Source organism: Emys orbicularis, chromosome 7 (assembly GCF_028017835.1).
Source record: "Emys orbicularis isolate rEmyOrb1 chromosome 7, rEmyOrb1.hap1, whole genome shotgun sequence".
In the NCBI taxonomy this organism is placed as follows: Eukaryota; Metazoa; Chordata; order Testudines; family Emydidae; genus Emys; species Emys orbicularis.
In genome coordinates this window covers 131633414-131647600 of record NC_088689.1, presented here as the reverse complement: position 1 = coordinate 131647600, position 14187 = coordinate 131633414, and the positions used below count along the sequence as shown (strand labels likewise).

General features: G+C 53.3%; 1 protein-coding gene across 2 annotated transcripts in view; it reads left to right on the top strand.

Annotated features, from left to right (window-relative positions):
* Nucleotides 1-14187, top strand: part of PLXNB1 (plexin B1) — a 114923-nt gene that overhangs the window by 62804 nt on the left and 37932 nt on the right. For both annotated transcript variants that reach the window (XM_065407128.1, XM_065407129.1), the window contains one exon: nt 11186-11291. In XM_065407128.1, the coding sequence (XP_065263200.1) occupies nt 11186-11291 (106 nt within the window). The remainder of the gene's footprint in view (nt 1-11185; nt 11292-14187) is intronic.

Sequence of the window (14187 nt, the reverse complement as noted above, 5' to 3'; positions counted from 1 at the left end):
CATAGCTGGTCTCCACACTCCCTAGCTTATCGTTCTCATTTCTGTAGATAGTTGTGTATAGTAGTTAAAGTTCTTTAGATAGTCGTTTATTTAGTTTTGTAGTTGTTGTAAATTGTTAGCGGGGGTTAAGGGGGTTGTTCTCCCCCCTTTTCCCCCCGGTGCATAGCCGGGCTCATGCCCAAGGCTCCTGGCTTTAAGCCGTGCGCGTCCTGCGCGAAGCCTATGCCAACGAGCGACCCGCACACCTCCTGCTTGAAGTGCCTCGGGGAATCCCATCAAGCAGATAAGTGCCAGATCTGCAAGGCCTTCAAGCCTCGAACAAGAAAGGAGCGGGACTTTAGGCTTCGGCAGCTCCTAATGGAGGCGGCACTCAGCCCGGATCCTCCCTCGGCGTGCCCAGCCCCGGCACCGAGTGCCTCGGTGCGCAGCACCCCGGTGGCTCCGACCGGTGCCGCGGACAAGTCCTCTCGGCACCGGCCGACTTCGGCACCGCGCCCGCCTCAGGGGACTCGGCGCCGATCCCTATCTCCGGGCCATAAGAAGGCCCGCAAGGCACAGGACATTGCTGCCCTGAAGACGCCGGCTCCCCCGGTGCCGGGGGTAGAGCCGCGTCCGCCTTTGGACCGCCAGAAGCAGGCGGCCACACCGTCGACTCCGGCACCGAGGCCGTTGAGTCCGGTGCGGACTGTTTCACCACCTAGGCTGGTGGTGGAACCTTGTCTCCCTTCAACCCCGGAGACATTTGCGACCGCGAGGGACCTTATTGCCCTCACGGAGCCGGCACCGTCGCAACTTCCGGCACCGGTGGCTCCACGCATAGTGCAGTCCAGGGGCAAGCCTGCACTGGTGCGCCCACCGTCTCCAGCCGTGGACTCTCGGCACCGCTCCAGGTCTCGGAGCAGGTCCCGACGCCGCTCGGAGTCCCGGCGCCGACTATCACCTCGGCACCGGTCGTACTCGCGGTCGAGATCCTCTTCGCGACGCCGCTCTACATCTCGGCACCGTCGCGATCACCGGCACCGATCGGACTCGAGGCGTAGCTCCCGGCACCGGTATGAGCGCCGCTCGAGGGACCGCTCCCGGTACCGGGTCTCGTCGCGGTCGTCGTCCTGCTCCAGATCCGGATCGCGGCACCGGCAGGGCTACCGGCACCGATCCCGATCCTGGCACCACTCTCCGGCACCGCGCAGGGACAGATCGCCCTACGACCGGCACCGATCGGCACCGCACCATCCGGGGCCGGTTGCATCGCGCTCGGCACCGCCGTGGCCGTCGAGATCTGCATCCCGTTCCTCTGAGGGGGCCTCTAGATCGGCCTACCCTCCTCAGGGGCAGGCGGCTTCGGCGGACTTCGGCCATTCGCAGGAGACGGCCGAGGACCCTACACAGGGACCTGCGCACTGGTCCTTTTGGACCCCATGGGCCTACCACCAAGCGCAAGGGGCTCCGCCATCTGCCTCCCGCTCGGCACGTTCCGAGCCCAGAGCCCCGGAGGCCACCATCTCCCGCCCCCCCCAGGGGGCATGGAGGCTCCAGTGCCCACGCCTACGGAGGCCCTGGACCCGGGGGCGGGCGATGCCCAGCTCCAGGAACACCTGGAGCAGGATCCGCCATTGGACCCCTTGCCACCGGGGGCATCCTCCTCCTCCTCCCCCGATGAGGCGGTAGCGGGTACATCCGCCATGGGCCCGCCCCCTATAGACCTTCGGGCCCACCAGGACCTGTTGCGCCGGGTGGCGCGCAATATGGACCTCCAGGTGGAGGAGATCGTGGAGGTTCACGACCCGGTAGTGAACATCCTCTCAACGGATGCCCCATCCAGAGTGGCGTTACCGCTTATTCGCACCATACAGGCTAATGCCACCTCGATCTGGCAAACCCCGGCCTCTATTCCACCCACGGCCAGAGGCGTGGAGAGGAAGTACTTTGTCCCCTCCAAAGACTACGAGTATCTGTATACCCATCCCCAACCGTGCTCACTGGTGGTGTCATCAGTGAATGCACGGGAGCGCCATGGCCAGCAGGCGGCAGCGCCAAAATCGAAGGACGCTAAGCGCTTCGATTTGTTCGGACGCAAAGTGTATTTGGCGGGGGGGCTTCAACTTAGAGCGGCCAACCAACAGGCGCTCTTAAGCCGGTATAACTTTAACACCTGGTCCTCAATGGGGAAGTTTAAAGAACTGGTCCCCCAGGAATCAAGGGAAGAGTTCAGGACTTTAGTAGAGGAGGGTAAGTGGGTGGCACGCACCTCCCTACAGGCCTCCCTAGATATAGCTGACTCGGCCGCTAGAACCTTGGCTTCGGGTATAGCCATGCGGCGAATCTCCTGGCTCCAGGTGTCAGGCTTGTCGCCAGAACTGCAGCAGACCCTGCAGGACTTACCCTTTGAAGGCCAGGGCCTGTTTTCTGAGAAGACGGACTCTAGGCTCCAGAACCTCAAAGACTCCCGGACAATGATGCGCTCCCTGGGGATGCATGTCCCAGGGCCACAGCGCAGACCCTTCAGGCCCCAGCCTCAGAGGTTCTACCCTCCCCCGCCTCGTCCGAGACAGGATTTTACCAGAAGGCGGGGTCGAGGCGGTAGGCGAAGGTCGACCGGCCCTCAACCCGGTCAGAACCAGGGCCAGCCTAGGCCACCTTCAGGGCCTAGGCAAAACTTTTGAAGGTGCGGTCGAGGACGGCACCATAACCAGTACCCAGGATTCAACTCCCCCCTTCCGGGATCGCCTCTCCCGTTTCCACCGTGCTTGGTCCCTTATAACCTCGGACCGTTGGGTCCTTCGCACGGTGGAGAGGGGATACGCCCTCCAGTTTTCCTCCCCCCCCTCCCCCTCCCCCTCCCCCTCCCCTTCCCTCTTCAGGGACCCTTCTCACGAGCAACTCCTTACACAGGAGGTTTTTGGGCTCCTCTCTATGGGGGCCATAGAGGAGGTTCCGCTAGAATTAAGGGGCAGGGGGTTTTATTCCCGCTACTTCCTGATCCCCAAGTCGAAAGGGGGTCTACGGCCCATCTTAGACTTGCGCGGACTCAACAAATTCATAGTAAAGTTGAAGTTCCGCATGGTATCATTGGGGACCATTATTCCTTCACTGGATCCTGGAGACTGGTTCGCCGCCCTCGACATGAAGGACGCATATTTCCATATAGCAATTTACCCGCCTCACAGGCGCTTCCTGCGATTTGTAGTAAACAAGGTGCACTACCAATTTGCAGTCCTTCCCTTCGGCTTGTCCTCGGCTCCCAGAGTGTTCACAAAGTGTCTGGCAGTCGTCGCGGCATACCTTCGTCGACAAGGGGTACAGGTGTTCCCGTATTTGGACGACTGGCTGGTGCGCGGCCGCACCAGGGACCAAGTTCAGGCTCACGTCCACATAGTGACACACACTTTCCACGAGCTGGGCATTCTACTCAACAGAGAGAAGTCCACTCTAGTGCCAACCCAGAGGATAGAGTTCATTGGAGCAATCCTAGACTCCAGACGTGCCCGAGCCATTCTGCCAGACAGCCGATTTCAGACCATCGCAAGCGTCATTCAAGGACTCCGGGCATTTCCGATTACCATCATAAGAACATGCCTTGCCCTGTTGGGTCACATGGCCTCGTGCACCTACGTAACCAGGCATGCCAGACTACGGCTTCGCCCACTACAGGCTTGGGTATCGTCGGTGTACTGTCCTCACCGGGACGACCTGAACATGCTGGTCACGGTTCCGTCCTCGGTCTTGGCCTCCCTCACCTGGTGGTTGGATCGCGCGGCGGTCTGTGCAGGAGTGCCTTTTCACGCCCCACAACCCTCCCTCCACCTAGTCACGGACGCTTCATCTCTAGGATGGGGCGCTCACCTCGGGGAGCACCATACCCAGGGCCTGTGGTCCGCGTCCGAACTAGCCCTGCACATCAACGTCCGAGAGCTGATGGCGGTGCGCCTAGCCTGCCAGGCATTCCTCAATTTCCTACAGGGCCGTTGTGTGTTGGTCCTCACCGACAACACCACGGCCATGTTTTACATCAACAAGCAAGGCGGAGCCCACTCATCGCTCCTATGCAAAGAAGCCATTCGCCTGTGGGACCTCTGTATCGCCCACTCGATCCATCTCACGGCATCGTTCCTTCCTGGAGTCCAGAATACGCTGGCGGACCGTCTCAGCAGGTCCTTCCAGACGCACGAGTGGTCAATTCGCCCGGACATCATCTATTCCGTCTTCCAGAGGTGGGGATTTCCCCAGGTCGACCTGTTCGCATCTCGGGCCAACAGGAAGTGCCAGGCGTTCTGCTCCCTATACGGGCGAGCTCCAGGCTCTCTGTCGGACGCCTTCCTTCTAACGTGGAAGGACCACCTGTTCTACGCCTTTCCCCCATTTCCGCTGGTCCACAGGGTACTGCTCAAGATCCGCACAGACCATGCACGAGTAATTCTAGTCGCTCCCGCTTGGCCGAGGCAGCACTGGTACACCACACTGTTGGAACTGTCGGTTCAAGCGCCGATCACGCTCCCCTTGAGTCCGGATCTCGTCTCTCAGGACCACGGCCGACTGTGTCACCCCGACCTGCAATTGCTCCACCTCACAGCGTGGATGCTCCATGGCTGAGTCAGACAGAGTGGCAATGCTCGCAGTCCGTCCAGCAGATCCTGCTGGGAAGTAGAAAGCCCTCTACACGGTCCACTTACTTAGCCAAGTGGAAGCGGTTCTCCTGTTGGTGTGAGCAACGAGCTACGTCCCCCTTGCAGGCACCTATCCCTCTCATACTGGAATATCTCCTGTCCCTAAGACAGCAGGGCTTGGCGATATCTTCAATCAGGGTTCACCTCGCCGCTTTTTCGGCTTTCCACCCAGGAGAACTCGCGTCCTCGGTCTTCTCTAACCCGATGGTCGTTAGATTCCTCAAGGGCCTAGACCGGCTGTACCCACAACAACGCCAGCCGGTTCCGACGTGGGACCTCAACCTCGTTCTCTCCAGGCTCACAGGGCCTCTGTTTGAACCATTGGCGACCTGTTCACTCCTGTACTTATCCTGGAAGACGGCCTTCCTCGTAGCCATCACCTCAGCACGGCGTGTTTCTGAACTCAGAGCACTGACGTCCGAGCCCCCATACACGGTGTTCCACAAGGACAAGGTGCAGCTTCGCCCCCACCCTGCCTTTCTTCCGAAGGTGGTTTCACCTTTCCACGTAAACCAGGATATCTTTCTCCCGGTCTTCCATCCAAAGCCACACGCTACTCGCCAAGACCAGCGTTTGCATTCTTTGGACATACGCAGGGCCCTGGCTTTCTACATCGACCGTACAAAGCCATTTAGGAAGACGACGCAACTCTTCGTTGCGGTGGCCGACCGGATGAAAGGCTCACCGGTCTCTTCACAGTGCCTGTCCTCTTGGATCACGTCCTGCATTCGTGCTTGCTACGACCTGGCCGGTGTCCCGACGCCACGCCTCACCGCTCACTCCACGAGGGCCCAGGCCTCCTCAACTGCCTTCCTGGCTCAAGTCCCGATCCAGGACATTTGTAGAGCTGCAGTTTGGTCTTCGGTACACACATTCGCTGCTCACTATGCGCTGGTGCAACAATCCAGAGACGATGCTGCTTTCGGGTCAGCGGTTCTGCACGCAGCAATGTCTCACTCCGACCCCGCCACCTAGGTGGGGCTTGGGAGTCACCTAACTGGAATGGATATGAGCAAGCACTCGAAGAAGAAAAGACGGTTACTCACCGTTGTAACTGTTGTTCTTCGAGATGTGTTGCTCATATCCATTCCAAACCCGCCCCCCTTCCCCACTGTCGGAGTAGCCGGCAAGAAGGAACTGAGGGGGCGCTGGGTCGGCTGGGGTATATATCCAGCGCTATGAGGGCGCCACTCCAGGGGGCTCCACAGCCGACCCACCCGGTGTTGCTAGGGTAAAAGTTTTCCGACGATCGTGCACGCGGCGCGCGCACACCTAACTGGAATGGATATGAGCAACACATCTCGAAGAACAACAGTTACAACGGTGAGTAACCGTCTTTTACTTTATTTCGAAGGGGGGAGGGTGGTTGGCTTAAAGGGAATTAAAATCAACAAAGGGGGCGGGTTTGCATCAAAGAGAAACACACACAACTGTCACACCGAAGCCTGGCCAGTCATGAAACTGGTTTTCAAAACCTCTCTGATGTGCAGCGCACCTTGCTGTGCTCTTCTAATCGCCCTGGTGTCTGGCTGCTCAAAATCGGACGCCAGGTGATTTGCCTCAACCTCCCACCCCACCATAAATGTCTCCCCCTTACTCTCACAGATACTATGGAGCACACAGCAAGCAGCTCGCCGCTGGGGAGCAGGAGAGCAGAGTTGCAGGGGAAGTGATGGAGCCGTACACCATGCCCTGGAGGCTGCTAGGAGTCGGGCAGGGAAGATGTTCCCAGAACCCCCAGCCAAGCTACATGTCCGACGAGGACGGTTACCAGTCCTACGGCACCGTCTGCTGCCAGCAGCACCCAGGAGGACCAGAACGGATCCCCTGAGCTCGTCGCTGGGGAGCAGGAGAGCAGAGTTGCAGCGGAAGCAGTGGATGACGACGGTTAGCAGTCCTACGGCACCGTCTGCTGCCAGCAGCACCCAGGAGGACCAGAACGGATCCCCCGAGCTCGTCGCTGGGGAGCAGGAGAGCAGAGTTGCAGCGGAAGCAGTGGATGACGACGGTTAGCAGTCCTACGGCACCGTCTGCTGCCAGCAGCACCCAGGAGGACCAGTACGGATCTCCCGAGCTCGTCGCTGGGGAGCAGGAGAGTAGAGTTGCAGCGGAAGCAGTGGATGACGGTTACCAGTCCTACGGCACCGTCTGCTGCCAGCAGCACCCAGGAGGACCAGTACGGATCCCCCGAGCTCGTCCCTGGGGAGCAGGAGAGCAGAGTTGCAGCGGAAGCGGTAGATGAGGACTGTTAGCAGTCCTACGGCACTGTCTGCTGCCAGCAGCACCCAGGAGGACCAGAACGGATCCCCCGAGCTCGTCGCTTGGGAGCAGGAGAGCAGAGTTGCAGCGGAAGCAGTGGATGACAACAGTTAGCAGTCCTACGGCACCGTCTGCTGCCAGCAGCACCCAGGAGGACCAGAACAGATCCCCCGAGCTCGTCGCTGGGGAGCAGGAGAGCAGAGTTGCAGCGGAAGCAGTGGATGACGACGGTTACCAGTCCTACTGCACCGTCTGCTGCGAAGGCAAGGAGCTGCTGCTGTGTAGCAATGCCAGCTGCTGCAGGTGCTTCTGTGTCTAATGCTTGGAGGTCCTGGTAGGGCAAGGTACCTCGGCCAAGGCAAAAGAGCAAGAGCCCTGGAGCTGTTATATGTGTCAACCACAGAAGTGCTATGGGGTGTTACAGCGCCGACCGGACTGGAATGTACGGCTGCAAGACTTCTTCACCACCGACAAAGGACAGGAATATGATGCACCTAAAATCTAAAAAGGCCCGCACATTTCCCAGAGTCACTACCCTTGATAACAGAACGTCAGTGATCGCATTGGCTACTTGGATCACAACAGCCCCCACAGTAGACTTGCCCACAACAGCAGCGGTGACAGTGAGCTGAGCGGGCTCCATGCTTGCTTGGTATGGCATCTGCACAGGTAACCCAGGAAAAAAGGCACGAAACGATTGTCTGCAGTTGCTTTCACGGAGGCGGGGTGACTGACGATATGTACCCAAAAACACCCGCGACAATGTTTTTGCCCCATCAGGCACTGGGAGCTTAACCCAGAATGTCAATGGGCAGCGGAGACTGCGGGAACTGTGGGATAGCTACCACAGTGCAACGCTCCGAAAGTCAATGCTAGCCACGGTAGTGAGGACACACTCCGCCAACTTAATATGCTTAGTGTGGACATATGCAATCGACTGTATAAAATCGATTTCTTTAAATTGACCTAATTTCGTAGTGTAGACATACCCTTAGAGACTAACAAATTTATTTGGGCATAAGCTTTCGTGGGCTAAAACCCACTTCATCGGCTGTATGCAATGGAAAATACAGTAGGAAGATATATATACACAGAGAACATGATAAAATGGGTGTTGCCATACCAACTCTAACGAGACTAATCAATTAAGGTGGGTTAGTCTCTAAGGTGCCACAAGTACTCCTCATACTCCTGTGTAGCAGAAGAAAACGTGCTCTCAGAGCTAACGGGAGGAGTTAAGCCCTGTTACTGAAGAAGCTATCCCTATTGTCAGCTGGCAGTATTTTGCAGATGAACAAAGGACAGATCTCCCTCTAGGTTCTATAAGGGGACAGGTCCTAAAGGGGACCCCAGTGAAGGGCAATGTGGAAAGAACGAAAGTCCTGGGAAACCTTACAAGCAACTAATTGTGCCTGCCCAGCACTGTGGGGATTTAATGTTGCTAGCCCACAACTGCACTTTTGCTGGTCACTTGGAGGCACTGAGAACTTACAATAGGTTAAAGAAGAATTTTTACTGGCCAGGAATATAGACTGATGTGGGAGACTTTTGTAGATCTTGTGAAGAAAAAGACCTGCAGGACCCCAAAAAGTCCTACACCCCTTGCCTGTGATACAGGAATCATTTTATGGGGTAGAAATGGACACTGTGGGCCCTATGCCACATCTTACCCAAAGGGCAAAAAATATATCCAGGTGTTAGTGGATTTTGCCAAAGTAGTTGCTGTAACTAACATAGAGGCTGACTCTGTGGCAAAAGCCCTTTTCACTATTTTCAGCAAAGTGGGTTTCCCTGAAGAGATTTGATCAGATTGAGTCAAATTTCATGTCCCAGCTATTCAGTGAATTATGGAAGTTGTGTGGAGTGAAACAACTAAACACCACCCCATATCATCCAGAGACAAATGGTTGGGTGGAAAGGTTCCATGGGGCACTGAAATCAACATTGGGAATGTACGCAAACAAGAGAGCCAATGATTGGGATGAAATGTCATCCTGTTCGCTTATAGGGTAGTTCCCCTGGAACCCACAGTATTTGCCTCATTTGACATACAGAGGGAAAGTGAGAGGACCCCCAGATCTCATCAGGGACTCCTGGGAAGTGGACACTGAGGCATAGGGAGAACCGGTAACTGAATATGTGCAGAGATTCAGGAAGTAGTTAAAAGACATGATGGAGATGGTTGAAACTAACCTCAGAGACAGCCAATACAAACAAAAGGTGTGGTATGATGAACATATTTGAAAACGTTCTTTTGAAATAAGGGACTTGGTGTTAGTGCTAAGCACTGTGAAAAAATACAAAATGAAAAACTCATGGGAGGGACCGTTTGAAGTGATAGAAGAGGTGAATGAAGGTATGTATCATGTTAAAAGACCTCACAGTAAAACAGCTGGTTCACATAAATAGGTTTAAAAGCCTATCACAGCAGGGAAGCTATGGTAACATGATTTGTTGTGTGGAAGGAGAAAATGAGGCATCCACCTCATTGATTTAATGGTTGAATGCCAAAATGATTCATCACTTGACCGTATTGAAATAAGCAGTCAGTTTGGGAAGATATAAGGTGAGAGAAGAAGCCATCTTGGCATCCATCACTGGACAGATACAAGGGGCCAGATGAGTCTTTCAACCAAGGGGGTTGAAGACTCTGGGAACTGAATATAAATGAAAAACCTGATTTGGCAAAGATCTTTCACCTGAGAACACAATGAAAACAAGCACCTTGTACAGCTGTGGAAGTGCCTGACTGAGAGAGAGTCAGCCACGGCTGGAAAGAAAAAAAATTATAAGAAATCTACCTTGAACCCAGCTGTACCATGATGAGTTAAGTCTCAGCCACTAGAAAGTGTATCTTACTTTTATTTGCATGTAACTATTTTTCTTTATCCCTTGTATTTGAATTCACTTAAAACCTGTCTCTTGTTAATAAACATGTTTTATTTTTGATCTAAACCAACCCAGCTTTTTTTTAATTGAAGTGATTGTTAACTCCAGTTAAGGCAACGAGCTACTGTGCTTTTCTCTCTTTAAAGGAGCAACAGACTTTAGTCCAGCAGAAGGCTGGACATTTCAGGACAGATGGTTTTGGGGAAATTCAGATCTGGGGTGTGTGTTGGGGTCAGTTGGTGAGAAGTAAAAAGCGCTGCAGGAAGTGCGGCTATGCAAACGAGACCCTGCCCCACGTCCTGTGTGGATGCAAACAGCACTCCGGAGCCTGGCGGCACCGCCATAACACCATCCAAAACCGGCTGGTGAAAGCCATCCCGCCGTCCCTGGGGAAGATCACCCTCGACTCCGCCATCCCCGGGACAGACAGCAGACTGCGACCCGACATCATCGTGACGGATGCAGAAAAGAAGAAGGTCCTCATCTTAGACGTCGCGGTGCCTTTTGAAAACCAGCTACCGGCCCTCCACGAGGCCCGAGCACGGAAGACGTCGAAGTACACCCCGCTGGCCAAGACCCTGAGAGCCCAGGGCTACGAGGTCCAGATACACGCCCTGACTGTGGGAGCCCTGGACTCCTGGGACCCCCACAACGAGCCGGTTCTGAGAGCGTGCGGAGTTGGTCGACGCTATGCCCGGCTCATGAGACAGCTCATGGTGTCCGACACCATCAGGTGGTCCAGAGACATTTATACGGAACACATCACAGGACACCGTCAATACCACACTGAGTAACCGAGACCGCCGACCAGGGAAATAACCCACTTCCTTCCCTGACAGACCAAGGGACGCACCCCACCCATGTACTTATCCACTACACCGATACTGATTTGGACTCCTTATTCATTCCATGGGTGGCGTACCCGAGCCCACTTATCCACTGACACTTTAAAAACTCTGGCACCCCAATCTGGGTCTGTGCCGGCTATGTGATATGTATGTATCTCTTCACCCTTGCAACCGACACCTGTAATCCTTCATAACCCAAGCCTGACCCCAGATGTACAGTACCTTGCCTCTTAACTCGTGTATATTTCATTTTAAACATTCACTCTAATAAAATTTTTAAATCTAGACTAATGGAGACCAACGTGTGGCTGTGGTGTAACAAGCAGGCTGCTGGACTGCTCAGCAACAAGACACTCAGTGCATGCTTAGATGCTATCTGGGAGCATGCAGGCCAGGAGCTGCAGCAGCAGAGCATTTTAAGGCACTCAGGGTTACAGGACAAGCAGTGATACAACCTCTCACTGGTCTGCATTGCACCCCAAAATGTCACCTCTCGAGTGACATTGTTCTCTGATTTCCCTGCAGTATTGTGTGCATCACCGGTGGAAGCTGGGCTGAGAGATCTGGGCACATTGCAGTGGAAGTACCTGGAGGAGGACATGGAGTTTCTGGGCACATATTTGCCTATCAGGTAACATCTCAGTTCAAACCTCTCTCGTACTGCTTCTATAAGACTGCAGCTGCACTGCTATTCTCTGCTCACAGATTCTCTTGGAGAGTGGGAGTTGTGTAGGTCATAGAATCATAAAAATATAGGGGTGGAAGGGACCTCAAGAAGTCATCAAGTCCAGTGCCCTGCGCTGTGGCAGGACCAAATAAACCTAGACCATCCCTAACGGGTGTTTGTCAAACTTGTTTTTAAAAGCTGCCACAACCTCCCTTGGAAGCCTATTCTAGAGTTTAATATCTAACCTAAATTGCCCTTGCTGCAGATTAAGCCCATTACTTCTTGTCATACCTCAGTGGACCTGGAGAACAATTGATTGCTGTCCTCTTTATAACGACCCTTAACATATTGGAAGACTGTTATCAATTTATTCCTCAGTCTTCTTTTCTAAAAACTAAACATGCCCAGTTTTTTTTTGTTTTTTTTTAACTTTTCCTAATAGGTCAGGTTTTCTAAGCCTTTTATCATTATTGTTGCTCTCCTCTGGACTCTTTCCAATTTGTCCACGTCTTCCTTAAATTGTGGTGCCCAGAATTGGACACAGTACTCCAACTGGGCCTCACTAGTGCTGAATAGAGTGGGACAGTTACCTCCTGTGTCTTACATACAACACTCCTGTTAATACACCCCAGAATTGTATTCGCCTTTTTTGCAGCTGCATCACATTATTGACTCATATTGAGTTTGTGGTCCACTATAGCCCCCAGTTCCTTTTCAGCAGTACTACCACCTAGACAGTTTCCCCATTTTGTAACTGCCTTTGATTTTTTAGTTTCCTAAGTGAAGTACTTTGCACTTGTCTTTATTGAATTTCATCTTGTTGAATTCAGACCAACTCTCCAATTTGTCAAAGTCATTTTGAATTTTAAACTTGTCCTACAAAGTGCTTGCTATCCCTCCCAGCTTTGTGTCATCTGCAAATTTTATAAGCATACTTTCCATCCATTATCTAAGTCATTAATGAAAATATTGAATAGTACCAGACCCAGGACTGACCCCTGCAGGACCCCACTAGATATGCCCTCCCAATTTGACAGCAAATCATTGATAATTATTCTTGGAGTACGGTCTTTCAACCAATTGTGCACCCACCTTATAGTAATGTCATCTAGACCACACTTCCCTAGTTTGCTTATGAGAATACCATTCAGAACTGTGTCAAAAGCCTGACTAAAATCAAGGTATATCACATCTACTGCTTCCCCCCCTAGCCAATAGGTCAGTAACCCTGTCAAAGAAGGAAATTAAATTGGTGTGGCATGATTTGCTCTTGACAAATTCATGTTGACTATTCCTTATAACCCTATTATCCTCCAGGTGCTTACAAATTGGATTGTTGAATAATTTGCTACAGTACCTTTCCAGGTATTGAAGTTAGGCTGACTGGTCTATAATTCCCTGGGCCCTCCTTGTTCCCGTTTTTAAAGATAAGTACTATGTTTGCCTTTCTCCAGTCTTCTGGGACCTCTTCCTTCCTCCAGGCGTTCTCAAAGATAATTGCTAATGGCTCAGAGATTGTTTAAGCCAGTTCCTTAAGTACTCTATGATGAATTTCATCAGGCCCTGCTGACTTGAATACATCTAACCACCTCTGGGCCACTGGCAGCACCATTGACTCCACCCCGTGGGTCATTGAGGCCAGTGTGGGACCCGCTACTGACACCAGGAAGTCATCACAGCACTAGCGGGATCACAGTACCTTCCACCCTGGATGCCTTTGCAGCGGCCAGGGACTTACTATCACTCCCAGTACCACTGACCCCAATGTTGCAACCACTGGCTCCGATGAGCACGACAAGCAGAAGGGAACATGTGGCCCTGAGCTCTTACCTGGTACCGGGGCCCACAGTATCAGCCAGAGACAAACTGGCCCTTCTATCATCTATGAGGTCATCCCCAATATGGTACTGGTTCCTGGACTCGTAGCACCGACCAGCAGAAGTGAGGGGTACTGGTCCCCCATGGTTATCTCAGGAGGACTCTTCTTCAGAGTCTGAGGTGGAACCCTACGCCCATCCTGAGAGCTGCTGCCAGTACCCATCCTATATCCCTTCAGAACCTGGTGTAGGTCACGCCACTGGCACCTGACCAGGAGGACAATGGCCGATACAAGTCCAGTGGCTTGGAATCCATGGGGATTTCCCTCGGTACTGGGACTGCCATCCCACCGAAAGATGTGGGCCTGCGGGACGTAATAGGGGCACAAGAAGAGGAGGAAGCTTCACCTCCAGTTCAGGCCTCTTGCTCTTCCCCCCCAGATGAAGCCATCTTGGGGCGAGTGGCTTGCTGCCACAAGATGACTTTAGAGCCCATCAAGATCTTCTAAAGAGGGTAGCTTCTAACTGCAGACTAGAGATTGAGGTACTCAAGGAGTCTTCGCATAGTCTCATTGACATCTTGGCTGCAGCAGCCCCATCTAAAGTGGCCCTATCCATCAACAAGGTCATTATGGATCCGGTCAGAGCCCTGTGGCAGACCCCATCTTCTCTCCCTCCCACTTCAAAGAAGGCAGAGAAGAAATACTTCATGCCGGCCAAGGGGTACAAATACTTACATTCTCACCTTTCTTCCGGGTCCCTAGCAGCCAATGAGAGACAGACAGACAAGGCCAGGCAAGCGCTACCCCCAAACAAAACAACTCAAAGAAGCTAGGCTTGTCTGACAGAAAAATTTATTCAATGGGCGGATTACAGCTTTGTATCTCTAACCAGCAAGCTGTGCGTGGGAGGTATGATGACAATATGTGGGACTCTATGGCAAAATTTAAAGACTCGCTGCATCAGGACTCCAGGCAAGAGTTTTCTTCCCTTTTAGATAGATATTAGTTAGTATACAAGGTGTTTCTTGTTCACTGGGAGGC